We start from the raw sequence: 26,108 nt of genomic DNA on the forward strand, positions 1-26,108 counted from the left end.
TATGCCATGTCTGATGTGTCATGGGCATCCAGCTGATAGGAGAAGTCTGTCTGGACAAGCCCTGTCTGTCCTCCCTTTCCTCTTTGTTTTTCTCAGGATGGCACATGACTATGCCACTATCCAGATTTTAATACTAGGCTGCTTTTCTCTGCCCTGGAGCTTTGGATCTGAAGGGACGTTAGGTATTTCATAAAGCAGCCTCACTGCAGAGTCTCCTCAAGGCAGAAAACAGGGTTGTGAGCAAAATCCTTGGGGGACTGAAGGGTGATGCAGCCCTGCAGACAAAAATAAGAAATGTTGCCAGCGTTTGCCTGGAAAGCACAAACCGAACCTGGAATGAGACAGCAGGACCTTCCTAAAGTATTTGGGGTGGTTTGCTCAGTGTATAGGAGTTTGGTTTTGATTTTGTGGCGATGTTTTGGTTTTGTTCCGCATCATTAATTCACTGCTTTTGTGGGTGGAGGCTGGGACTCGAAGTGCCGAAAGTCAGTGTGAGACACCAAGAGCTCCATCCCATAGTACCACAGCCTGGAGAATCAGAATGAGTTGGAGCTGCTCTCAAATATGCCCATCTTAGGCGATTTCTCCAGCTTCCAGAGAGGAGCACTGGGAAGCACCTGAACCACCAGCATCTCCCATCTCCAGTCTCTCTCCCCTCTCTGTCTGATCCCTTCTGTCTGTCTCTGGCATGGCACCATCTGTGGAAAAACACTGCTCAGGACCTCGTTTGAATGGAGGCTCCAGATAAAAAGCGCTGGTTCTGGCAGTTCTTTAATAGAAGCAAAGATCCTATTGATTCCTGCAATCTCTCTCTGCAGGGAGCCAGGAAAATGCTCAGAGCAGAGGATAGCTTAGTAAAAAGAGAGGGAAAATTTCATTTTCCATTGTTGGTCCGAGCTTTCCTGTATCTCAAAGGCTGCCTGGGTGGGGCTGTGGTCTGTGGTGGGGTGGGGCTTGGGTATGGCAGCTCGGCTGAGCTTCCTGCCCAGGTGGCACTGGTGTCTCTGAGGAATAGCCCTGGGACAGTGTTGCTCCCCTGCCATGGGGATTCAAGCCCCTGCTGCCCTGCTGTGCTTCCTCACAGTGCCGGTGTTGAAGATGTGTGATGCTTATTAGTATGCTGTTGCTTGTGCTGGCTTTTATCACTGCTGGAGCAGACAGCTGGCCTTGGACTGCTGCCCTCCACTTGAGGAAAAACTGGTAGGCATGGTGGGAGTTTGAGGACAGGTATGGGCTGTGAGAAACATGCCTCTTGAAGGCTCCAAGCGGGAACAGGGAATGGGCACCAGCAGGCAGCTGCCTGTGCAGCAGCACTGCCCCACAATGGATGTGGCACCAGGGGCAGGGTCACTGGAGAGGTTCCCATTGATTGTACCTGTCCCATGCTCTCTGACATGGTGCTCCTGCCTGTCCTTGGGCCATGGAGGGATCGTAGCACCCCAGTGTGTCCCAGGGGTGGACTGCACTGTCCTGATGCTTTTGGGCACCAATTTGAAGAGCTGCAAGATGTGAGGTGAGAGCCCTACCCTGCTCCTGGAGCAGGAGTCCCCCAGCCCCTGGAGCTGCAGGGTGACAGCCTCACTCCTGGGACTCTCAGGACTCTGCTGGTCTCTCTACAGCTCCCTGCCCCAGTGGCAGCATGTCACCGTCATCCACAGAAGCAAGAAATTGCCTGTCCTGGGAGCCAGCCTGCCAGTCTGGGGGATTCTCAAACAACCTGTGCCTTTTAATGGGTTATTCCTCCCCAGATCATCCCAGCTACCCCTGGAGCTCCTAAGCTCTGCATTACCCTCTGAAAAGTTGCTCTGATTTAATCTGGGCTGATACTCCCTCCCAAAGACCTGCTTTCTTTAGCCCCATGGATATGGGGAGCATCCTTGGTCTTTGCTTTTCACGCCAACACACCTTGCCAGTGGCATCCAGGGAAGATGGAGCAACCTTCAGCAGGGATGTTGGAACCAAGAGTTCCGCAAGTCCACAGCTGCCTTCAGGGGCACACCTTCACCCAAAGCAGCTGGGAAGTTTTGTGAGGACCATGCTTCCACCATTTGCCCATCTCTTAGACCAGGAGGGCAGGAGGGTCGGTGCTGCCACCCAAGGGTCCAGCCGTGCTGACTGGGATGGCACAGTGATGAAGGAGCTCTGCTGTGGGGTGCTCCTTCCTCCAGGGTATCCTCCTCCTTGGGGTGTTTGTTTCATTACCAGAAAGGGAGGAGGTGGAGGGAGGAAAGTCACAGTCCATGAGAGCCAAGAGTGAATTTATTTCAGCTGGCCCGTCATCCCTGTGGCACTCATGGTCCAATGGGGCAGTGCTAATTGCTCTATTGACAGTGGGGGTTTAAATTAGATTTAAGAAAGCTTTTCAAGCAGTGGGGATTCTGTCTCTGCAGATAAGGCTTTCTGATAGCACATATGAAGGTGATAAAGTCCCTCTTTTCTCTCTTCCTCTTAGGCAGCAAAGAGGAGTTTAGTGCTGACAGGGCACTGTAAGGCCAGAAGGCTTTAGGGCTGTTAGCTGTCTGATATTAAGTGACAACTATTTTTTCCTCTCCTTCCCTCGCCTTGCTGCAAGGGGTGATCTGAAAGGAGGAGACAGCACTCAGTGCTGTCGGGTGCCCAAGCAGTGCTGCCCACACGTGGTGCAACCCCTGGGAATTGGAGGTGGGAGGGTGTCCTGCCCACTTCAGTGCTTCACTGCTCATAGCAGCACCCTGGGGAGGGATGGCATACCTCAGGAGGCACCCTGGATGTCCGGGGCTGGGAGAGGCTCTGTGAGCATCTCTGGTTTAGGCTGAGGAGTCAAGAGTGGATTTGGTAAGGGTGTTGTTTCTCCTTCAGTAATGCTGGGGCCCAGGAGGTGCCTGCTGTGAGTGCAGGGGCACTGTGCTGCCTACAGCTGGCATCTGCATTACAGTGCCACACCTCAGGAAGAGGCAGACTGTGACCTGGCCTGCAGGACAGGTGGGCTGCAGTGCCTGCAGTCAGCATCTGCACTCCAGGTGTTGGGTACCACCTTACAGCCAGCCCCTGTGGTGCAGGTGTGTGGTACCACCTACACTCGGCAGCTGCTGTACAGGTGGTACCTGAGCACATGCTGCTGCTGTCTGCAGTACAGGTGAACTGCAGCAGCTGCAGCCCGTGTCTGCAGCACAGGTGTCCATCCCCAGCCCAGGTCTGCAGCACAGGTGTCCACCCACAGCCCGTGCCTGCCGCAGAGGTTCTAGCACAGCATCGACAGTCACTCTGGGCAGTGCAGTCACAGCGTAGCACCTGCCTGCAGGACAGGCACTGCAAAGCTCTTTTGGAAGGCTCAGGGCAAAGCTGGAGGGGAAGGAAGCGACTAAACAGAGTTTGCTTTCCCCCTATTCACCACTTCAGAGCCAGACCTCGTAACAACACCTGGTGGTGAATTGCCTGATGGAAGACTTTGTCACGGAAACAGTACATTTTGAAACTACCACTTTTCTTCTGAGGTAGCCACATACTTCTAGAATGAAGGTTTTATTTATTTATCATTGCTGAGAGCAGCCTGTATCAGGTGAGAGATGTGGTAGGAGACTGGGTGCAGCCCACATCCCTCACCAGCCCTGCCCTGGAGCTGCTGTTTCCGGGTGCTAGTTGGTACTCCATCACTAAAGCTTTGGAGATTAAACTAAGGGAGACCTGGAAGGGACCCATCCCTTTGCCTACTCAAAAGAGGATACTGGACCCATCCCTTTGCCTGCTCAAAAGAGGACATTGGGACTGTTAACCAGTGTCCTACTTTTTGCTTGGGTATGCTGGGATCCCTTGCCTGGAATCCTTTTCACTCCTGCTGTGCCCTCCTGGGACTGTCCTCATCCCATCACACCACAACAGCTAATATTAGATCGCTGTACCCCTTCAGTCCCGATCCAGCTCAGGGAACACATGCCTGGAAACCTTTGGTTTAGACTGAGAGCTGCTGGAGGGGACCTTATTCATGTCTGTGTTAAGTTGCCTTCTGCTAAGAGTGACAATTACTGATGTCCTCACTATCCTTGGTATAGAGGACAAGGCAGGGGAAGATGAACCCTTTGCTCTCTCCCCAAACAGGAAGCTGGGGACAGGGAGGATGGCTCCAGAGCTGCTGGTCCACCACTTCATATGTTCCCTCTCCCCCTTTCTTCCTCCCCAGGCTCCTCTTTCCTCTCTACCTCCAAGAAATTATTCATTACTGGGGAAAATTTACCTTTTGCACAGAAGACTGAGTTTCACACTGCGGGCTTTGCTGTGTAATAAATGTGGTTCCCCTCCATCACCTGTAAACTGCTCCCTGCTGGCACGGGGACATAGCTCAGGACTCTGCACACCTGGTGAGCTGCTGCTCACTGGCCTGTGCACCCAAATGTCAGGGTGCTGGCTTTTACTAGAGAAACAGATAAGCAAGCAAATGCATCAACGGAAATTTGCATTGGAAACATCTGCAGAAATGGCGAAGGCCTTGTTATGTGCTTGGGGGAAAAAAAATCAACATGGCTTTGGGCAAAACAGTCAAACAAAGCAAATACTGCATGGAAAATTGCAATTCAAGTGAGAAGAAGTTGGTTTTCTGGCTAGATTTTTGTCCTAAAACAGCTCTGCTCCTGCCTAGTCACAGGGCTCATCTCTAAGAAGAAATGAGGTTTTCCAGGGTGAAAGCAGCCGAGTGGTGAATTCTCTGTGCTACCACTGTAAGCCTCTGCCTGTGTCCTGGCCATGCCACAGAATCCTCAGGGATCTTATCTGGGTCCCTGTGCTCCCTCTTACTCCACCTGTATCCCTTGAGACTATCAGTGCTTTGGGACAGGAAGCATTCCCTGCTATATTACTCTGTCTGTTTCTATGCTGTCCTAGGCACATGAGCAGGAGCAGCAGCAATTATTTTAAGAGCTGATGAGATGAGGGAGGAGCAGCAGGGGGTGGGCAGCAGGTGGCTTTGTTCTCTGGCAGGACTGGGAGGTAGAGCATGATGCTGGTGATGATATTTGCACTGAGCCAAGCTGAAGGCTACATCAAGGACATCTCACACTTTCCAAAGTGCAGGCTGGTTCCAGGGGGGTCCTGCCCCACCTCCTGTCATTGCCATTGTCCCCAGAAATGGGGTGGCTGCACTAGAGATATCTGGACTGTGGTGAAGGGAGGCTATGGCCCCTGGTTCCTTGCCTGCTTCAAGTCCTGGTGCCGCCCATCAACTCCCAGGACTGTAGACAGGGAAGATTCAGTGGAAAGTAAATTTCAGTGTAAATAGGGAGGGTTGGCTCCTGGCTTGCAGGTGGTTTCCCAGCTTCTCAGGGTCCCACATGCCAGCCGTGCTCCAAGATGTGGCATTGCCACCTGCCTCAGGTTCCAGCTGTCACCCACTCCCTGAGGTGCCACCTGTGATGGCAGCTGGAGCAGAGGTAGGGTGGCAGTCAGGGAGTCATGCTGCGGGCACAGAGGGGACACATGGAAAAGGCAGTGGAAAGCAGGCATGAGAGAAGCAGGGGGAAGAAGAGCGAGTGATAAGGAGATTGTAATTAGCACTTAGCGCTCCTCGCCCAGAGCTTTCCAAGGAAGGTCACCTTCATTATCTCTGTTTTACAGACAGGGAAACTGAGGCAGGGGGAAGGCTAGAGTGATTTGCTCAAGGTGACCTGTGAGGGCTGGCAGCGGGGTCTGGGCCTTGCCTGTCCATGCTCTGCAGCACCAGTACACTGGGAATGGCTCTTGCTGCCAGCCCTTGGAGCCCAAACGCAGCACTGAAAGATTAGTATTAAAGGATATGGATCCCTTCTCTGCCCATCTCCAGGCTCATCCTCTCCAGACCCACTGTCTCCCCCAGCATCCCTGCCCCTAGGAGACATTTGAGATCAGGCTGATCCAGCTGCACCCCAAAATCTGTTTGTGCAGTCCCACCCAGCTGCTCTTGCCTTCCCCTCCAGCCCTGCAAAGGCTCGCTGTGAACCCAAGGCCATCTGGGCTCCTGCAACAGTCATGTTGGGTAATGGAATATGTTTTGCTGGATTTTTTTTCTCTCGCCAATGGAGCTCCCCCTTTATTTAGGTTTAAATGGATGCCATCTGGCTAATGAGCCCATACTCATGTTCTAGATTAAAAGGCAATCCTGTGCACGTTACCGATACGGCACTGGAGATTAGAGAGGCTTAAATGGTTTTCAAGGTGCAATTTGCTTTTCATGCATGGTGCAATTTACTTCCTGGTGGGTGGGCCGGCTTCCCCGTTGCTGTCCCCAGCAGCTCCCTCCTGGCTCTAGTCTCCTCTACCAGCCCTGGCAGCAAGAAAATGAGAGCTTGGGCATCTCCAGCCTGTCAGGGCTGAGCAGGGTATCCTTGTAGTTATTGCTGCCATTTGTCCACTCCTGGAGGGGCTTTTTTGGTGCAGGCAGGATGTCTTCATCACCTGCTTTCTTATCTGTCACCCCCTCCACACCTCCCTGCACCACACATCCCCTGGGACAAGGCACAGGTCTCCAGGACAGAGTAGCCTCTGCCCCTCTCCCAGCCCAGAGAAGTGGGGGACAACTCTGGCCCATCAAGATACTGATGGCAGGTGGCTGAGGCTGAGGTCTCTGCTGAGATCAACATCTTGCACATCCTGCAGCATCAACTGCTGCTGTTAACTACCTGGGTGTGCTCCCATCTCCTCAAAACCCCTCTGCAACCCATTTGCAGGTGGGGATGGCTTCTGGGATGATGCTGCATCTGCCAAGGAGACCCCCACCAGGGGTTGGCTTTCATAAGGAAAATGTTGAAAATGAGATGGGGAAGATAGAGCTTTTGTGCAAGGCATGTCATCACCTCAAGGCACCTCCCATGGAAAGTGCCACAGGCTACTGAGTGATGAAGCGTGCCCCAGCAAAATGCCTCATTTTGCAGTGAACTTCCCCTTGGCTTTGATGCAGCTGGTTTTACAGTCATCTCCTTGCAGTCCCATCACTGGGGGCTCTCAGCTCTGGGGGCAAACCCTGACTGCTCCTGCCTGTGTTTGCTTCCACAGATGGCTAACCCTGTCCCGTCAGCCTGCTGCGTGGTGCTCGCCGCAGTGGTGGTGGTGTATGCCCAGAGGCACAGCCAGCAGGGTGAGTCCTTCACAACTCCCAGGCCCTGGGGGTCCTGAAAAATGGGAATGCTGCTCCTTCAGCCCCTCTCTCCTGGGGGAATCTGGGTGCACCCTCCAGGTGTGCCTGATTTTATTTCTGTGCATGTTATCACTTCTCTCCATGACAAATGTCCCCTCCAGCCCACCACTGTAGGGTTTGGGCATCCTTCATCTCCCTCTGCTGATGCCCCTCGCCCTGCCCACAGCTCTCTGTGTTCCTACTGCTTTGGACCCCTTTGCTCTTTTGTGGATGCAGCCTGCCCATGAAGGGGTGAGGAGTTGGGAGGAAGCATCAGCCTGACAGCTCCGAACTCTGATCACCCCTGACAGCTCCATGATGCCTGGACCCATGACAGTGATGAATGATGCTTCATCCTGCTCTCACTTCCTTGGGGTGTCTTAGTCCCCACTGCCACCACACATCTGTGCCTACCACTAGCTCACATCTCTCCAGGTTGGCAGAGGATTCAGGGCTTATTTTAGTGGTAGCTTTAGAGGGATTACACTTTAGAGTCACTGGTGGCATTGGGAGCTGGAGGAGCCCCACATGATGCTGGGTCTAGGCAGGAGCAGGAAGATTATGAGGGATGGTTGGGTCCTGGTGTGGATTCCAGCTCTGAAAAATAGGAAAAAAAGGGGAACCTCCAGAATTCCCTGCTTTTCCTGGCAGCCTGTCTGTAGTAGCTTTTAGAAGATCTTAGAGGGGAATTTTGCTCATTAACTCCAGTAAAGACATCTATGCATCCTTGGGCTCTGTGAAATTGAGGAATCCAGCCACAGTGCCCACTGAGCTGCCTTAAATCCAGCTGGGTGGGTTTACATTGCCACAAGCTTCCAGGTTGGACACAAAGCAGCCAGGGTTTGGCAGCACATCCTCATTGCACTGGGACAGCCACCCTCTGGACACAGAAGGATCTTGCTGGCTGGTGTTACAGGAAGGTCCCCAATCCCTTCCCTGGGTGCCTGCTCAAAGCATTTGGGTGCTGAGCTGTATGTGGTGGTGGTGTGATGCTTCCTGCAGAGACGCAAAGCTGCTCGCTCCTGCTGTGCTTGCAGGATCATTATCTGGGGAGCTTTAAAGGACCTGGCAATAGGACAGCCAGAGCTTTGGATGCTTTGAACTGTAACCCAGACCTGCTGCACCGGGAGGTGCACAAAACACAGAAGTGCCAGGTACTTCAGGGTTGCACACACTTGAATTGTGTTGTCTAGAGAAGAACAAATGCTGCTGCTCACCAGTGAGCAGGACCACACATTTTGCCACTGACAGCTGGTGCAGAGCTGCAGTGACTGTCACCTTCTGCTCTGTGATACAGCAGAATTCAGGGATTTGCAGCATAGCCTCCCATGTCCTCATGTCCCTCCTGTTTCCCTTGCCTGCCTGTGTCTGGGAGGGAGGTTTCTGGGGCACCAGCTCAAAACTGAAGCTGCTGAGGCCTGTGTGCATCAACAACTGCCTGAATGGAGTGTGAGAAGTGTGGCAGGGCACTTCCCACCTGTAGCAGCTTCACTTGGGGACAAAAAAAGAGTATAACGTCAGAAAATTACATATGACATAAGAGGACACCTTCAGGACTGTCCTCAATCTGTCCCCCAGAGGCACTGCATGTCCTTCCTGGGCAACTCTCTGAAATGCTGAGGTATGCTCTGGGCAGGAGTTTTGGAGCAGCAGATCTCCCTCCCACCCCACTGTGCCCGGCTCGGAGAGGCTGCACACAGGCAGGTCAACAGCAGAGACCCAAAGCTTGTGCCCTGTGCCCCCCAGCCAGAGCTCACCCCCTGCCCTGCTGCAGCCTCTCCTCACCAGCCAAGCCCAGAGCTCATCCCCCAGCAGCTGGGCACTCGGGCTGGAACTGCACAGCAGGAATGGGGTGGGAGAATGGATTAATCCCACTGGTGGCAGGGACCCGGTGGAGTGGTGGGGAGATGCTGGCATAGAGTCCATTTATCATGCACTTGAGGCACGTTCGACTTTAATAGCTCATGAAGCACTCTAAGAGATGCATTAGCACTGAATACTTGAGTGAGGAGGATGTGACAAGCTGTTAAGAGAGCATGAGCACGGGCGGAGGGAGCCTGGCCACCCTCTCGTGGCTCTCATATGCACCACGGTGATTACTGGAGCGTCCTGCAAAGTGCCACATGAATTAATAAAAGCAGCATCAGGCTTGGTGAAGGTGAGGCTGTTCATATGTTAACCCCTCTGCTGCTCACCTTTAGTCCTTCTCCTTGGAGCTGGCAGAGTATCTGTCTGGGATGCAGAAGCCTGGGATGATCCCCAGTGTTGGGGGAAGGGAGTGAAGGGGCTCAGAGGTCAGTGGATTTGGGGTTTCTGTGACCTTTGGGGTGACAGAGCTCCCTTGCTTTGCATTCCTGGCAGGCTGCTCAGGTTTCACGTGCATCACAGAGACATCCAGCAGGGCAGCTCCAGGGGAGTGATCGGAGGCTGGCATGATGTTCTGGCTTTAGCAGTGGGTTTGGGGTGTCCTGCTGCAGGGAGAGGCAGAGGGGCAATGGAAGAGGGTGTGCAGGACTGTCATCCCAGTGCATAAATAAGCAGCTTTGGATGGGGCTGCCAGATTGGGCCAACCTGCCTGCAGAGATGGGCATTTTCCGGGACAGCCACAGGGCTGTCCCCATCTGCGCAGATCCATCTGGCATGAAGGGATGGACAGGAGCTGCAGGAGGAGTGGGAGAGCACACAGCAGGCAGAACAGGCTGAAGACCTGGGAGAGAAGGGGAGAGCCTTGTGCCTTGTGTGATAAAGAATCACAGGATGGTTTAGGTTGGAAGGGACCTTAAAGATCATCAAGCTCTAATCCTGCAGCCATGGACAGCAACACCTTCACTAGACCAGTTTGCATAAAGCCCCATCCAGTCTGGCCGTGAACACTTCCAGGGGTGGGACATCCACAGCTTCTATGGGCAGTCTTCACCGGTGCCTCACCATCTTCACAGTGAAGGATTTCTTCCTGATGTCTAATCTAAACTTACTCTCTTTCAGTTTAAAGCCATATCCCTTGTCCTGTCACTGCATGTCCTTGTGAGAAGTCCCTCCTCGGGTCTCTTGTAGCCCCTGTATGTACTGGACAGTCATCCCAGAGCCTTCTCTTCTCCAGGCTAAAAAATACCAAGTATTTCAGCCTTTCCTCATAGAAGAGGTATTCTAGCCCCCTAATCAACTTCCCATTATTTTGGATAGCTCAGTTTTCCTTCCTGTGTTTTGTTCTCCAGGCAGTGGTTGCTGCCAATTTATTTCAGAATGAAGGAAGGTGATGGGGAAAGCTGAGCAGAGCATCGATGCAATTGCTGTCTGCTGTGACACTCACACCTTTGGTTGTCCAAGGCCTCCACTCTGTGACAGTAGAGCTGGTGAGGGTCCCTGCAGTGGAGAGATCTCCTCCCTAGCAGGGTCTGGGTTCCTTCAAAGGTCTGGGAGAGGTCACAGCACAAGCTTTGGGGTTTAACCCAAGCTCTTATGTGGGAACTGTGTAAGTGCTGGAGATGCTTAACCACATGTCAGGCTACAAAATGTACATGCATGGGTGATTTCAGCTTTTTGTACTGAATGCTGTGGCTGCCTGTTGCTGGACTTACCTGTTCTTATTAAACCCAATGCCTAAGGCAGTCCTGCAAAGAGGGAACTCTGCTGTGACCAAGGTGTCTTCCTCATCCATCAGCTCTGCCAGAGTTATGTCCACATCTGTCCCAGATTGAGATTTCTTTGCTTTTAAAAGAGGAGTAATTCTGCTTTATTGATCCTCACCTTGCTGAATTAACTCATGTTTAAACAATAATTATGTTTTCACCCAGGAGAGGAGACAAAGAGATAAAAGGCTCTGGAAATGAATGCGCTTCAGATGCCACATGCTGGGGTTAATTTATTGATGGGTGAAGAAGCTCCCATCTCCTCTCTTCCTCACCAGCAACAAGCAATTAGCCCCCATCATTCCTCAGCCGAGGAAAAGAGAGATTTTGTTTCATTACTCTCCCTTTTTTCTTGCTCTCTTAAGCCCTGACTAATCTTTTGCAGTCGGTTCTGCTGCAAAGCCTCCCGGGGGCTCCAGTTTGCACATACCTTGTTAGAAATGCTGCTGCAATGACAAAGCCTGGACCAGTGAATAGCCTTCAAAATGCACAGCAAAGCCAGGCAAACTGGCTTTTCAAAGAGAAACCAGCTGCAGATAGGAAAACCTCTTTCCCCTTCTAGAATTGCCCAGCCTTGTCTGTGTTGCATTTTTTGGCTGACAGGGGTGTGACCAGCTCTTTGTGGACTCCGCTTCCTCCACGTAAGTCAGCCCATGCCAGGGAGTGCCATCTGCCTGGCATGCTGAAAATACACACTTTGAATTTAGTGGATCTGGATTTGCTGTGTAGGAGATGGTTTGTACATTCACACCGGGCTGTGTGTTTTGTTTGTAGACATCTGTGTAGGTTTTGGTTGTTGTGCAAATGCAGTTGAGCTGAGGTGACTGGATTCAAGAGGTGTGATTGGGTGGTCTTGTCCATCCAGCCTGAGATGGCTCTGCAGGAGTGCTATCTACAAATATACATTCATAAGTATATTTGAAGTATCTCCTCTCCTCTCCTCTCCTCTCCTCTCCTCTCCTCTCCTCTCCTCTCCTCTCCTCTCCTCTCCTCTCCTCTCCTCTCCTCTCCTCTCCTGTCAGCACTATGACAGTGTCCTTCAGTCATGCATTAAGCAACGTGACAAACATCTGTCATGTGTTGTTTGTTTTTGCACCCATTCCCCAGGGTGAGTTGCGTGTGCAACAGAGTGATCTGGAATTTTTGTAATTGCCAGGGCACAGGCAGTTGCTGGGGAAGGCGAGGTCAAAGGGACTGACAGTGTGTGCAGAGTGGCTGGCTGGGAGGCTGGAATCGGTGCCTTCCTCAAGGTCCAGGTTGGGGCCAGTTCAGGAAAAAGCTCTGTCTTCTCATTGTGTAGCACCTTCCTACCTCCTGTGACACCTCCTTCTGCCTCTGGCCAAGTTTTGCTCTCAGCACTGGCACTTTATCTCCAAGTGGCTCCTGATAAGGCCTTATCAGTGTTGTCCTCCCCAGGACACCGTCCTACATTCTGCGAGTCTGACCTACATTCCTCCACTGGAGATGAATGGACTTGTGTTTGGCTGCATAAAACACATGCTCATGCCGAGGGAAGGCTCATATATTAACTTCTCTGGACTCTGTGTGTGATGGACTCATCGTTTCCATTATATACATCAGCCCTTGTGTCACTGGCAAACTTTGCCAGCAACAGTTTTATGTTGCCTTCAAGATAATTGATAAGACAAGTGATTAGCAATTGGCCAAGAACATATCCCTGCGGGACCACACTGGGAACACCCTCCTGCAATGATGATTCCCCATTAACAATTAATTCCCCATTAGCAATTACATTTTTTAATCCTTCCTGTTATAACTCTGGATGCTCTCATTATCCAGCTGGCTGAAAATACCAGCCTCGCTCCAAACTGCAGCCCCATTCAGCAGAGCCTGCTTCAATCATTCTGAAGGCTGCCGTTCAAGGGCAGGCATCTGCTCTTTGCTTCCTCTTGCTCATTGCTGCTCACAGCTAAGCTAGCCCAGGCTCATGACCATCCACTGGAAACCAGCATTTTCCTACTGGGATTACTGCATCTGCTGGGGGACAATCTGCTGGCCCATCCCGTTCTGGCCAGAGGTGCAACCTGGCTGTAATTCAGGTTGCCCTCTGATGCCTTTCCAAGGAAGGTCCATCATCTCCACCCTTGAGCATTCACTACTGTGATGGTTTTCACACTGCCTCCCCATCTTCCCTGCCAACCCACAGCTGCAGGGGAGCAGAAGAGACAGCAACCCCACCTGCAGGGACACCCCCGCTGCAGCCTATGGGGCTCTGCTGCACACTCTTAGGGTGCTTAAGAGCCCATCAAGTTCTGGAGTCCCCTCTGTTGCTCTGATCTTCCCTGGTGAAGGTGAGCCTGTCTAAGAAGATGATCCCCAGACCCAAAACAGGCACAAACATCTGTATCCTCCCCTTTCCATTTCTACCCCTCTCTCTGTTCATGAGCACCTGGCTTTATTTTTCTTTTTTTCCAGCACAAGATGCATCTCCCGAAAGGTTCTCTGCCTGCAAAATAAAAGAAAACAGAAAAAATAGCCCAAGGTCCTGGAACAACTTTTTCTATTACTGGACATCCCCCTGAGCTCAAGTAGATTTCCTGCCCAGACACAGAGTGAATTACGGCCAAGCTCTAGGCAGCTGACCTTGTGGTCAGCCAGAGCCCAGGCTTGCTAATAAATGTGGTCAGCCCCTACCACAAACAGCCTATTTTTAGTGCCTGTGCTTTCTTGCCCACTGCCTCATCACTCCACAGGTTCCAGAGCTGAGCATCCCACAGGGGTCCAGCCAGCAATGCAGGATAGCCCTGTCGGGAGCACATCCCAGGCTTGCTCCTCCCTCCTTGGAGCTGGGAAATCAAGAGGGTTCATTTCCACACACTGTCTGTTAATTTTGCGCGGCAGAAAGTCGCTGGCGCACGGCACAGCGTGGCCTGTCCTGCTGGGACACACTGCTCGTGCCTGGAGCATGGCTCGTGCCTGTCAGACCAGGATTGGAGAGCTCGCAGCTCTCACCTGTGAGTGAAAAATAGCCACAGGTCAGCAATAAGATTGATATCCCGTTGTGCTAAGTGCTGTGGGATGCAGGAGGTGAGATGTTTTTGAAGCGCAAGTGGGGAGAGAAGGGAGGGACAGGAATAGAGGGACTGGCAGTTAGGTGAGAGGAAACACAGCTTGATGGCTCAGGGCTTTGAATTCTTACTTTTTGCAAGTCACCACAGTTTGTGGACATTGCAGAGAAGCTGCCTGCTTTCCATGTACAGTTCTGCCTGGAGTCAATGGAACTGAATTTGCCACTCTCTGGAAATGGAAGTAGTTGTTTGAAATGGAGCTGATGAAGTTCTGGAGTAAAGTGGAGATCTGTCCCACGTGAGCCATCCAAGAGCTTGGAAAGAAACCTAGCTGGCAATATCTGAGATGCTAGCAAAAAAATGGGAACCCTTCCCAAAAATAGGTCCTGTGTATTGAAGCAGATCACAAATCTGTAAAAGAATCAAAGACAGAAAATAAAAAAAGAAAACACAGCTTTAGAGGGTGGATCTATCAGGCTTTATACCAGCCTGTGATCCCACAAAACCTGTGAAAATAGTTCATGTCTGTGGTGAGAAGAAGAAACTGCCAGGAGGATCACAGTCTGCCAGGACTCATTAGTTCTGCCAATGTTAAGGAAAAACATGTCTCAGTAGTCTCTTAGGCTTCATTACACATCAACAGGCAGCGGAAGAAGAGGAATGGGATTTGTAGTCCCCCCAGACATCTAGAAAAGCTTCAAGTGGAGGATTACTGCTAACACAGGGCAATGCTGCCACAACCCCTGGGGTGGGAGCAGGACCTGCCAGGCTGTAGCTGTGCAGAGGGGGCAGAACTAAATTTGTGGATCACCTACACAAGCCATAGAGTCTTTGCCAATAAATCCTTGTTGAAACCCAGTGCTGAGCAAGGCCTGCTTGTTGGGGAGAAGCTGTGAGGAAAGGTTTGGATTTCCTTCTTGGCATGGCATCGTCCTGCTGTATGGAGCAGGAGCATGGCTTCCTCTGCTGACACATAGTGGTAAATGGACACGTTGCCACAGCAGCTGGGAGCCCCCAGAGGCTGACAGAAGCCAAAATATCATTTGCACAGATTTTCAGCCCTTAGCAAACTGAGATTTAGCCCAGCATAGAGGGAATAGCCATGGACCTTGTTCTTCATGTCAGCACTGACTGCTGAAGAAGATCTGTGTCCTGTCCTAGCACTGAGCTCCTTTTGGTGGGGGAGGAAGCAGTCCTCATCCTTCCCTTACATTCTCAAAGGCTTGCAGAAATGGAAGATTGCATAAAACTGTGACAGGTGGACTGGAAACCTTCAGGGATTTGGCTTCAACTAGCCTCCGAAAGCTTGGGAAGGTCTCATCTCAGAAGTCACATGTGGTCATCCCGGTGAACCAGATATCTCATATTTCCAGAGCAGCCTGCTCCCACCAGCCGACATATCCAACAGAACTTGGACTGAATGTAACACTATTATTTATCCCATTTGAAGAGTTTCCAGTGTCTGAAGTCCTGGATGCTCTGAGACTGCAAAGCCGATTTCCAGCCAGGCTCAAAGAGCAAAATGTGGCAGCCCTGTGGGCAGCTCTGGGCACCACTTGTAGGAGCCCACAACCTCAGCAGTGGGTGCTAGCGATCCTCCCCAGCACATGTCACAGTAGCTGTGTGTGGCAGAACCCAGGACCAAAAAGTCAGGAAAGGCTGAGACATTTGGGTCCTGCACATCCACCTCTAGTGTTGGGCATGGAATCACTTGCTGCTATCTTCAGCCCACCTGTGACACATCTGGGAACAAGCAAAGCCCTGGATAATGGGAATGCAGGCACAGCAAGATATTGAGTACAAACATCATCATGTCTACTTCCTCAGGATATTCTGGAGTGGGAACAGAGCAAAGATAACATGAAGCATATTCAGGAGTGCAGATGCTGGGACACAACGTCCACAAACCTCTGTTATCGAAGCCCTTGGTGGGGTTAATCTCTGTGAGCAGACACTGTGCTTCTGTGGAAAGGGAAATACCAGATTCCTAATCAGGCCAGGAGATGCTGGAGTGTAAAAAGTATACAGAACAACTTGCAAGATGTGCAGTCTGTGCTGTGGATGAAAAGAGCATCTTTCAGGATAAGTGGTCTTGGGCAGCACTAAATGGGGTGGATCCATGCAGAGAAGCCAATATAATTGTGGCATATTAAAAGGAGAAAGAGGAGAAGGATTGAAGAGGGGTGGTGGCAGGCTCGTTACAGAGGGGAAAAGCGATGTGTGTCACCTTGTAATGGCTGCTCCAGGAAGGCCCATCAGGTGGAGAAGTGAAGTGAAACCACAAGGCAATTGACAGTGATGGAGGCAGGAGGGGTTACAGCTGTATTAGTCCTGTATGAACCATTGATCTCTTGGCGTACAATTTGCTGGAAAAGACTGCTATGCAGGCTCAGCTGTTAGCAGGTGCTAATTGAAGCCGAGCAGTCTGGAGCCTCATTGCACTGCCTTTCCTTGATTAGAGCAATACTGGGGAGGCTGGTGTTGGGGAAAGGGATTTGTGGGTGTGATTCACAGCATGGGGATAAAACAGCCTTTGCCTCTACTTAAGAGACAAGAGGAAGGCGCTAGAATATTCTCCATACACACCTGCATGTATCTGTGTGCAGGGAGTGTCCCTGGCAAGACATCCATTTTTCAGTTCAAAATTCCCTATGGATGGGGCAAAACCTCACTTCAGGGTGCACACAGTTGACAGAAAGGTAGTGTCTTTCATCCCAGGTTCCATACACTTGACCTTCCTAGCTTTTTTGGTTTGCAAAGCCTGCAGCATTTCCCCCCCAGAGCAGACCTGTGTTAGCAGATTTAAGTAATTTGCCAGTAGCCAGGCTCTTCTTAGTTATCCATTCTGGAGCTTTGCAAAACAGCCAGAGATCTGCAGAGCTGATGCTGGAAAACATTGACCTGCAGGGCCAGGAACCTGCAGGATTTCTGCCAGCAAAGACCTCTGTGATTTGTAGGCAGAGGAGAGCTGGCACCATCACACTGAGGGGTTAACTGGGATGCACAAGCAGGGCTGCAGCATGTGGCCCATCTTGCTTGATTCCTGCTGAGGTGTTATGAGGTGTGCCCACGAGTGCATGCATTTCTGATGTCCAGACCTTGGGTGTGCTGCCAAATACCAGCTCTGCTCACAGAGGGATGGTGGGGAATGGATGCCCTGCTCCTCCAAAGGGCACTTCTGTTCTCTGGAGAAAAGTCCGCTCCATGTTCAGCTGGTCTCTGCCTCCTGCAGGGGCCCTACACCTGCTGCCTCCAGGATCCAAACTGGAATAAAACCAAGGAAGTTGATGAGCATCACTCACAGATGTAAGAGAGCTCCAGAGGGGGATCAGGGTCTCATCCTTGCATGTGAGTGGCATGTAGGCAAGCTCACAACAGCATCACCAGCTGAAAACTGGGGTGTACACACAGGGGTCCACTGCTGGGAGCTTGTACTCATTAGCCCCCCATCCATTCATCCATCCAAGTGAGGATCTTCTCCAACCAGGTGGTTGAGCTCTGCTCATCATCTGCATGGTTTATGCACAAATCCACTCCCAGAGGGAGTATAAATTGAGCCTGGAGTGGTCTCAATGGCATTCTCCATCCATAGCCATGAACTTGAGAATGAGTCACAGAGAGCCTCTGACTCCAGCCAAACCACGAGCTCTGGCAGGTTGGACTCCACTGAGTTTGTGGGTTGTCTGCATTGTGGTAGCTCCAGCTGACTGAATGCTGTGCAAGGGAGAAACTGAGGCACATGGGAGTGAGAATGCATTAAATCCAGAAGCCAGTGTCTGCCTGTCTAGTCCTCTCCTGTGATTTCCCATGGGAAGCCTCCATGACTGGAGACCTGCCACAACCTGTGCCAGCTGCCAGGACAACTGGAGAGGCCGGGTGCAAAGTGATGAAAATCCAGTGATGTTGCTGAGGAGTGGGAGGAGGCTGTTGAGCCCTTCAGGAGCTCATGTGGTTGGGAGGGCATGTAGCATTCCATAGGATGCAGCAAGGCAGGATCATTTTCAGGTACTCATTTTCATGGTACAAGTTCCTGTCCTCAGCAGACTTGAAAAGTGATTTTACCTTTGTGATGGAAAGCACAGGGTATTGCATTTTTCCTTTGTGTGAGGGTCCCTCAGTGGGGCATAGTGTAGGGGCAGATCAGGAGCTGGGATTCCCCCCTGGTGCCTCCTCGCTCTTAGAGCATCACTGAAGCCCTTTTGGCAGGGTTAGGAACCACAGCCACAGGCTCACCTCCTAGTGAGCTCCAGTACTGTTCCCACTGGTGCTTCAGTGAAGTCAATTCACTCTCCTGGGACTCTGCCCTGTCTCCTTTGCTCTCAAGGAGCCTCCCCATCTCTGTCCATTAACACCCAGCCCTTGCCTTTGTCTCTCCACATCTCTTTGGGCACTAAGGCAAAGGACTTTGCTCCTCCTTGGTTTTGGAGGGTGCTTGTGCTCTTTCTCTGGCCCCACACAAGCACTCTCCTCTTAGCCTTGGCTGGGTGTAAAAGCTGTGCCAGCTCCGTGGTTGCTGTTGGCAGAGAGCCTTTAGGGATGCCTGCAGGATGCCCCACTGCTGATTTGCAGCTGCAGCTCACCGAGGTCTGCCCCAGCTCAGATGACTCCTCCAGCTCTCACCTCTGACACAGACATGCCTGTCCATCCCTCCTGGTTTGCAAAGAGAGCTCCTGTTGTTTTCAACCCAAGTTGCTGGAGGCTGATCCTTGCTTTTATGGAGTGTGAGACCTGAATATTCAGGAAGCAGCACTGAAGTTTGTGTGACCATGGTTGGCAGGCTCTGGCCCTTAATTAATTAGCATTGATTGTACTTCCAACACTGGAGGAGGGAGCTGCAGCTCAGGGAAGCAGTGAAGTGTTGCAATATAATCACTGCAGCTATTTCCACGCTGCTGGTTGGTGCTCTTCAAAAGTTACCTAGCTGCTGCATTGTCAGCACGGTGGACAGAAAATCCCGGGGGGAATAGTAGCAACACAGGACTTTGGAAGCTGTCATTTTAGAGGAAACATCTGTCTGTATGTCTGTGCAGGGTTGGGGTTTTTAAAATTTCTTGTTTTTTTATTTAAAAATATTTATTTAGTTATTTGATTGATTGATTGGTTTTTTTCTGGTGATTGACATTGCCTTAACTTGACTCAGCCTTATCAAAGGTTCTGTTCATGTCTTTTGCATGGCAGCAGGGTCAGTTCGCCCCTGGGCTGCTAAGAAGTGCTGTTTAAGAAGTGGGATGTGCCTTACCTCACAGGAAATTTGGAGCAGGTAGCAGGGTTGGGTCAGTGACTTTAAAGTGGAAGGGCCTGCCCCATCTGTGCAAGATACCCAGTGGACAGGGAGCCCACTGTCCAGGGAGCCCACTCACTCTGCAATCTGGGCAAGTCTGTTCCACTGAGCTCTCTGAGTCCATGGGCTTTTGTATCCATGATGCATTTCTTTCCCCATATTTTTGCAATTTTATTCTTGGCAGCTCCAGAGAGGTGGGCCTGAGCATCCTTCTATTGATCTATGAGAAGGACTTTGGGATGCAAACCCAGAAGGAATACTTCAGGATTTAGGCAGACAGATTTAATCCCTCCACATTCTTCATCCTGCCCTAAATCACAGCTCCAGAATGAAGAACCTCACAGTGAGAGCCGCCATGAGCACTCACAGCTCCTTTAATGCTGTTACCTGATGTTGCAGATGTGTTTCCCAGCCTGGTGAATACTGAACCCTCCTGAAAACGTTCAGTGCCTTTGATTCGTGCTGTGGCATGGGGCAGCAGCTCCCAGGCGTGCCCCTGCACAGCCCATAGCCCCACAGCGTGCTGGGCTGTGACTGTGTGCTGCGAGCTGGGGCCGTGGGGGCCTTCTTTCCCACATAACATGTGTGCACAGACACCTTGCCAGGATTCTGGAAAAGCAGTGCCAGGGCTGGATGAGGGGTGAGAAGTGCATGTCAGCAGGCAGAGACCTTCAAGTCAAGCCTGGTAGCAGAAGGGATTAGTGGGTACGGGCTGTTGGGTGATTTAATTGTGTTTTCCTTCCTCTAGTGAGTTTGCACCATTTTTCTTAACTTGCTGAGCCCTGAGGAGTTTTTTAGCGTAACCAGTATTTATGGAAAGCTTTTTGCTTTGGTACCTCACAGGGAGTCGCTGGTGTGCAGAGCAGCAGCTGTTTCACAGCCCCACAAACCATCCCTGCAGTGCCCCAGTGCTGGCATCCCAAGGGCCATACAGGGGTCCCAGGCGGATAAAAAGGCATCAGCTGAAGTTAATTCAGTGCTTTGTAGTTTTGTGTTTCAGCAGGGTCAGGAGAGCCCTACTGAACCCTAGTGTCAATGTACCAGGTGTTGTAGGATCGCAGGGAAGGAGGAAAACCAGAGCCTAGCTCTGATGAAAACAGCTCTCTTGGGCCAGTCATTTTATCTGCTTTGGGGACTTCTTCTCCATGTGTAAGACAGGGAGAACCATGCTCTCCTCATTTGTCTCACTCGGTTGTCAGATCTTTGTGGTAGGAGCTGCGTCTTGCTGGGTGCCAGCGCGAACCAGTGGATGACAGGGTGGCTATCCATGGGGGGCTGCAGGCACTGTGATGGTGTGAGTGCTGAAGAAGAGCTGCCTCCATCCCCTGTGCTGGAATCCTGTGCTTCCCATGAGGGGCATCTCCATCAGGGAGCAAAGCGCTGGCTGCCAGTCTGTCCTGGGCAAAACTGAAGGGGAGAATCCTCAGGAGAGCAGTTTTCTGTTGGACTTTAAGTCCCATGAACATCCAAATATTTTACAAAATCATATTTCTCTGTCAGGGGAGATAAAAAAGAGATGAAGCGTAGGGGAAAGAAAGTTTGTCTTTTGTCTGCAGTTTGTCTTTTTGGTATTTTTCAGAAATGGTTACGTTCTTCAGTTTTAATTGGCACCCCCTTCCCCTTAAAAAACCAAATGCAAAGCCTTTTGTACAACTCAGTATAGAAATTTGGAAAAAAAACCCCTAAAACACATGAAAACCTAGGGTTTCCTTCTGAAGGAGGGAACTGGGCTGTTTTGGTGGGTTTTTTCCTCTTTAACAGAGAATATTTGTAAATTTGGGCTTTCACCCTGGTGGAGGCAGAGCAGCATTTTCAACTTCATGGCACCCTGAGGCTGCCGTGGCCATGCCAGAGCTGTGGGGGTCTGCAAGCTCCGGATCCTGGAGCAGCAGGGGGAATCTCCTCTCGCCCGTTCCCGCTCCCATGGCCGCTCTCCTGTCGCCGTCTGCAGCCGCTCGTCCTGGGTGGGCTGCAGAGGATGCTCTTATTGCTGTGCTCCAGTTTTTCTCTCCATAATCTCAAGGTGGAGGTGGGGGAAGCACGGCTTGCTGCTTGTAGCTGCTTTCCATGCATGTGTGCATAGATTTGCACTGATTTTCTCTCCTTAAGGACTTTCTGGTATTCCCCCTCCCAGGCAGTGCTCGTGGTTGTTTGCAGGCTTCTGCCTCTGGGCAATTTCCTTCTCCTCATTACTACCCTTCAGTCCCTCATCCCTTATCCTCTTCCTGATGGAGACAGTCTCTCACAGCCGACTCATTTCAGAGATGTTTTTTTCACTGCCGAAGCCAAGATTTTTCTCTCTCCCATTGCACTTCGTCTGGAAATGGGAGGAGGAAGCAGGTTTTGGGTTTGGTTTGGGATTTTTTTTCAGCAATAAATAATTTCTGAATGCTGAAGAAGCAGGAGAGTGAAGTTGGCGTTAGGCTACATTGAGATACTCCATTTGTTCTGGGAGTCTTTCTCTGCCCTCCTCCAGGAAGCTTCCTCTAGTGTTTAATTTTAAAACAAGTCACTATTATTTTTTGTTTTCTTACTTTCCAGAGGAGATTCCTCTATTATTTTGGCTTGTCTGGAGATTTCTATGTACACCAGAATTTTTTTCCTTGGCTTTTCTTTCCTCTTTGATTTCTTTTCGCCGGGGTTAAAAGCCCCAAGTCAGCAAGGTACTTAAACACATGCTCAAAGTTAAGGCCTTGCCTAAGTGCTTTGCTGACTTGGAGCCAAAGATATTTTCTCAAGTCCTTTAAATGCTTCAGAACCTGAATTCAAAACGTTTTACAGAAATTCCAGATTTTAAGTATCTCTTGTGCTAATAATAGTTGTAATTCAGTACTGCCTTCAGATGACTGGAGCTCTGGGCATGGCGAGCTTCTGAATAGTCTTACTTCCAGAAGACATGCCTCCCTTAAATCTTCTGCTTCAAACCCAAGAGCTCTCCAGAGAACAGGGCACACTTACTTGTATTTCAGTCAACGAAACATAACTGGCCTTTTAGCTGTTGTTTTGCAATAAAACACTTACAGCTTTTAAACACTGAAATTTAGGAAATAATGTGCAATTGGTTCAAGAATGAATGTCTGCTCCTGAACTAACATTTGCTCATTATCCCCAACAAAGGCAATAAAAAACCTGCACCCAACTGAAGACTCTCTGACATGGCAGGATCAGTAATTGGAGGCTAGGAAATGCTCTGAGAGGCAGACTGGGCTCCCAAAAGCAGTCCTGCTCTTTGCTTTAGTCAGGTGGATGGCAACAAGAGTGGTATGGAAAGGGAACAGCAGTGGATAGACAGGCAGGAAAAGGCTGTGTCAAGGAGGAGGAGAGGGAGGAGGAGAAGGAGAATGTATTTCTAGAAGCAGAGAGACCTCAAATATCAAATAGAAATTGCAGCATGATGAAGCCATAAGGGTTCTGCATGACAAGGCTGCCAGCCAGCCAGTGGGAGTTGCTTTGGAAATGCTCAGCTGCTTAATGAAGAGCATCTTTTTCACAGGTTTTGGAAAGGGTCCTGGATATTGGTGCTTAGAGTACCAACAAGGGAGCAGGACCAGGCTGGAACTGGCTCAGTTAACAAGTCCTCAAGGAGTTGCATGCTCCCTCCTCTGAAAGCACTCTGTGATGCTTCTGAGAATGGGACCAACCCTGCTGAAAGCTCCTGGCTCACTGGCCTCGTCTTAAGTTTCTCTGTTCTGAGGTGGTGTGATCTCCTCTGAGCTTCTGCATTGTGCTTTGCAGATAGATGAACAGGATGTATCCAATCTATGATTCTGTGATATGTGCACATCTGTTGAACTAATGATCTTCAGAGGTCCCTTCCAACACATTCCATGGTTCTGTGATCTGCCCAAGAAGGCATGCAAAGGCTCTGTCTGCCCCAAAGCATTGAGCACTTTCAGTCCCCTGCTCTCTCATGGATCTACTTCTTGCTTCTGGGATCTTCCATGTAGTGTGCAGAAAACCCTGTCTCTCCTGCCTGCTCAGAGACAAATCCAAAAGACACTGCCACCTTCGATAGCTCTCTGGCTGCAGAGTAATTTGTAAATACTCACATAGCCTGTGGATTTATGGGGCTCCTGAATAATGTTACCCCCATGAGGAGCTCAGAAACCATTTGGGGACTACAATCCTGCAGTCATGACCTCCATTGGTCACATACACTTTCCAGCCCTTAATCAGAGTCCCAGCCTCATTCAGCCCCAAGCTGAAGCCTGTCCCCAAGCTCTGCTCAAGATCCAGGAGCTCTGTACTGGTATCCTATTGTGTGGTCTGTAGAGCTCCATTGGCTATACTCAGCAATTCATTTTGTGTCTCTGGTGTAAGTAATACTCTTTCCAGCATGCCATGGTTCTGATATGTGCCCATCTTTCCCCCCTGCAGATGCTCTGTGTGATGAGTGGGCTGCAGCTCTGCCGGCTGTGACGCAGCTCAGCACGTGCAGGTGATCCTTTCCAGGCTTGGCTTTGCTTTGCTTGAGGAGCCTTCAGAGTGAAAGGCATCAAATGTGAATGTAGTATCTTGTTATTACCCATGCAAATCCCGAGCCTTGTCTTAGTTCATAATACAGGGGAGAGAAGATGAGTGCCTTATTTTTAATACTGTTTTGAAATCAGCGCCAGACTCCAGATATGCAGGTGTTAGTTGGAGGAGTGATGGTGACTGGGTCAAAAAAACCCTCAGACTTAGGGAAATGGTTCCCATTTTGTCAGTGTCTATTCTTCTCACCCTCTTCACTGTGCTGCCCTAGCAGCAGCTCAGTTTCTCTGCTATTCTGTAGCCACATGCACAAAGAAAATCTTTGGTGTAGGGGGAAGAAATCCCTCTTTTGGGAAGAAACAAGCCCTGCGGTGTAACCTTCAGTGCATGTACAGGTAGAGAGAAAAGTAGTGGTGCTTTTGTTGAGAGCCCCAGGGAGTGCCCTGTCCCCCGTGTCTTGGTGCTACAGGCTGCACCCCCGTTTTGATTTCTCAGTCCAGCTTCGGTGATGCTTTTGAGTCCTGTCCCTGTGTGCAATGCACTCTGTGCCTCCTCCTTGTGGGGCTCCCTGTAAGGAGGAGGATGAAGCCCCAGTACCTGTGATTAAAAAAGCAGAGGAGTTTTTCCATCCTCAGGCACAGAAGTTCATGTGTTAAGTTGTAGTCACCCCAGCTTCAAGCCCAGCTGCTGCCGATCCACCCAGGGGCGTGAGCATTACATCTGTAAGGGAAAGCCACTGGCCTACAGCAGGCAGAACCCAAGCCAACAGACAGACAGAAAGAGCCTGAGGGGCTGAATTTTAGAGCTATTAAATGATTAAATGCAAGGGGAAAAAAAGTTAATTTAGCATCGCGGTTGTGATTTTACACACCCAAGAGCCTGGAAATTGAGAGCTCTGCTTCTCACACAGGGATCGTAACTTGGCACTGCACAGATTGTACAGTATGTAAAATTAGACTGGAGAAATAGTAAATATGCTGCAGGGACCAATACTGTCTTGGCAGAAGGAGGATGGACTGAGTGGGACCCAACAGGTCTTTTACGCCTCTGACTTCCATAATTCTGTGCTAATAAAAAAACATTGCACAGTGCCTGATGCTAATCCGCAGCCCTGAGTGGGGTGAGGCGGGAGCTGGGTTGTTATGTGAACAAATAGAAGTTGCCCCTGGAGTATTTGAGTGGAACTAGGCTGCTGTTTGAGAGCGGGCGTGTGGGCATTGGCAAACAGGGATGGGGAAGTGAGCACTGTGCACCGGTCTGGAAAGGCAGGTGGAGGTCAGTGGGGAGTGAGGCACCCTGATGTCTCTATCCAGCTCTGTCCCCACCTCCCCTTCCCCAAACCTCAGTAAATACAGGCAACTTCACGCTGTTGTTGGACCACAATGAGCTCTTCTTGTGTTTACGACTCTGATTTGGGCACCTAATTCTGAATTGTATTGATTTCTTCCTAAAAGGCATTGAAAAGCCTGGTCTAAGCACTCTTCTGTGGCTTAGAGTTATTTGTCCTGTCTGCATGAAAAAGCAGGTCCAAAAAACAAGCCTCTAATTCACCCATGGTCATTTGGCAGTGAAGGTTGAAGGCTCAAGTGAGCCCAGCTTGGAGGATATTGGTGGGATTTTCCTGCTGTGTGCTGGTTCCCCTTAGTGCCATTCCCTCTGGTGTTCCAACACCTTTCCCTCCGTACCACCCCACATGCTGTGGCAGCCTGATGAAGTACAGGGAACTGGAGGAATTGCTGCTTTGCCAAGCAACTGCACTTCCTCAAGATGAGTCATCTCAAGCTGACTCCGCAAGGAAGCCAAGTGGGCAAGGTCCCATCCAGCCTTGCTTTAGGATGCAAACAGTGTCACAGCTCAGCCAGCTGCAGCAAGGAGAGCACTCGGAGTCCCGGGGACCAGAAGAGCTGAGACAGACATCCAAGTCATGGTCTTACCAAGACCTTCTGGGAAATAGATCAACACATGAAATCAGGTCCCCTCCTGGGATGCGTGAACACAGCCTCCTGTGGGAAAAACCTAAAAAGCCAAGATCACCAGTCCAAAAGAATCCAGACCTCTCTGCTGTAGAGCTGCTGAGGCAGAAAAGCAGAAGTAGCAGCATCTGCTCCTGGTCCCAGCTGTGTCAACCCGACGTGATCCAGGCTAGAGGTATTGACCATTGCAGATGGGCACGCACCAGCCTTAGCACCCTCAGGCAGAGCTCACTCCTACCCTGAAGCCATTGGAAAGGACAGCTTCTTTGGGGTCTCCTGCCCATGCGTGGCTGAGGAGACTCTCTTTGAGAGGCAGGATGGATTTGGTTGCTGTTCTCAGTTTTGCTTGACCCCTGTGACCAGGGTTAAGTTATGCTTGGGGCACCACATCGCTTTACAGCTGTACAGCTCCTACTACTCCCAGCGAGAGCTGGGCTTGATGGTGTGCAGGAAAACAAGGCTGCCTCTGACACAGAGCCCTTCTGGCTTGCAGCCAGGAGCACTTGCAGTGTGGAGCTCTGGGCTGATGTGATTTGGCAGGTCTAGAGAGCTGCTAGAGAAGCTCTGTCCCATCGTGTGTGTGATGAAAAGGCAGCAGTACCAGGA

At 50.7% G+C, this 26,108-nt stretch overlaps 1 protein-coding gene across 10 annotated transcripts in view; it reads left to right on the forward strand.

Annotated features, from left to right (window-relative positions):
- CNTFR (ciliary neurotrophic factor receptor) overlaps positions 1-26,108 on the forward strand; it is a 200,585-nt gene that overhangs the window by 111,175 nt on the left and 63,302 nt on the right. For all 10 annotated transcript variants that reach the window (XM_038124675.1, XM_038124679.1, XM_038124677.1 and 7 more), the window contains one exon: positions 6,997-7,078. In XM_038124675.1, the coding sequence (XP_037980603.1) occupies positions 6,997-7,078 (82 nt within the window). The remainder of the gene's footprint in view (positions 1-6,996; positions 7,079-26,108) is intronic.

This window comes from Motacilla alba, chromosome Z (genome assembly GCF_015832195.1).
Source record: "Motacilla alba alba isolate MOTALB_02 chromosome Z, Motacilla_alba_V1.0_pri, whole genome shotgun sequence".
In the NCBI taxonomy this organism is placed as follows: Eukaryota; Metazoa; Chordata; class Aves; order Passeriformes; family Motacillidae; genus Motacilla; species Motacilla alba.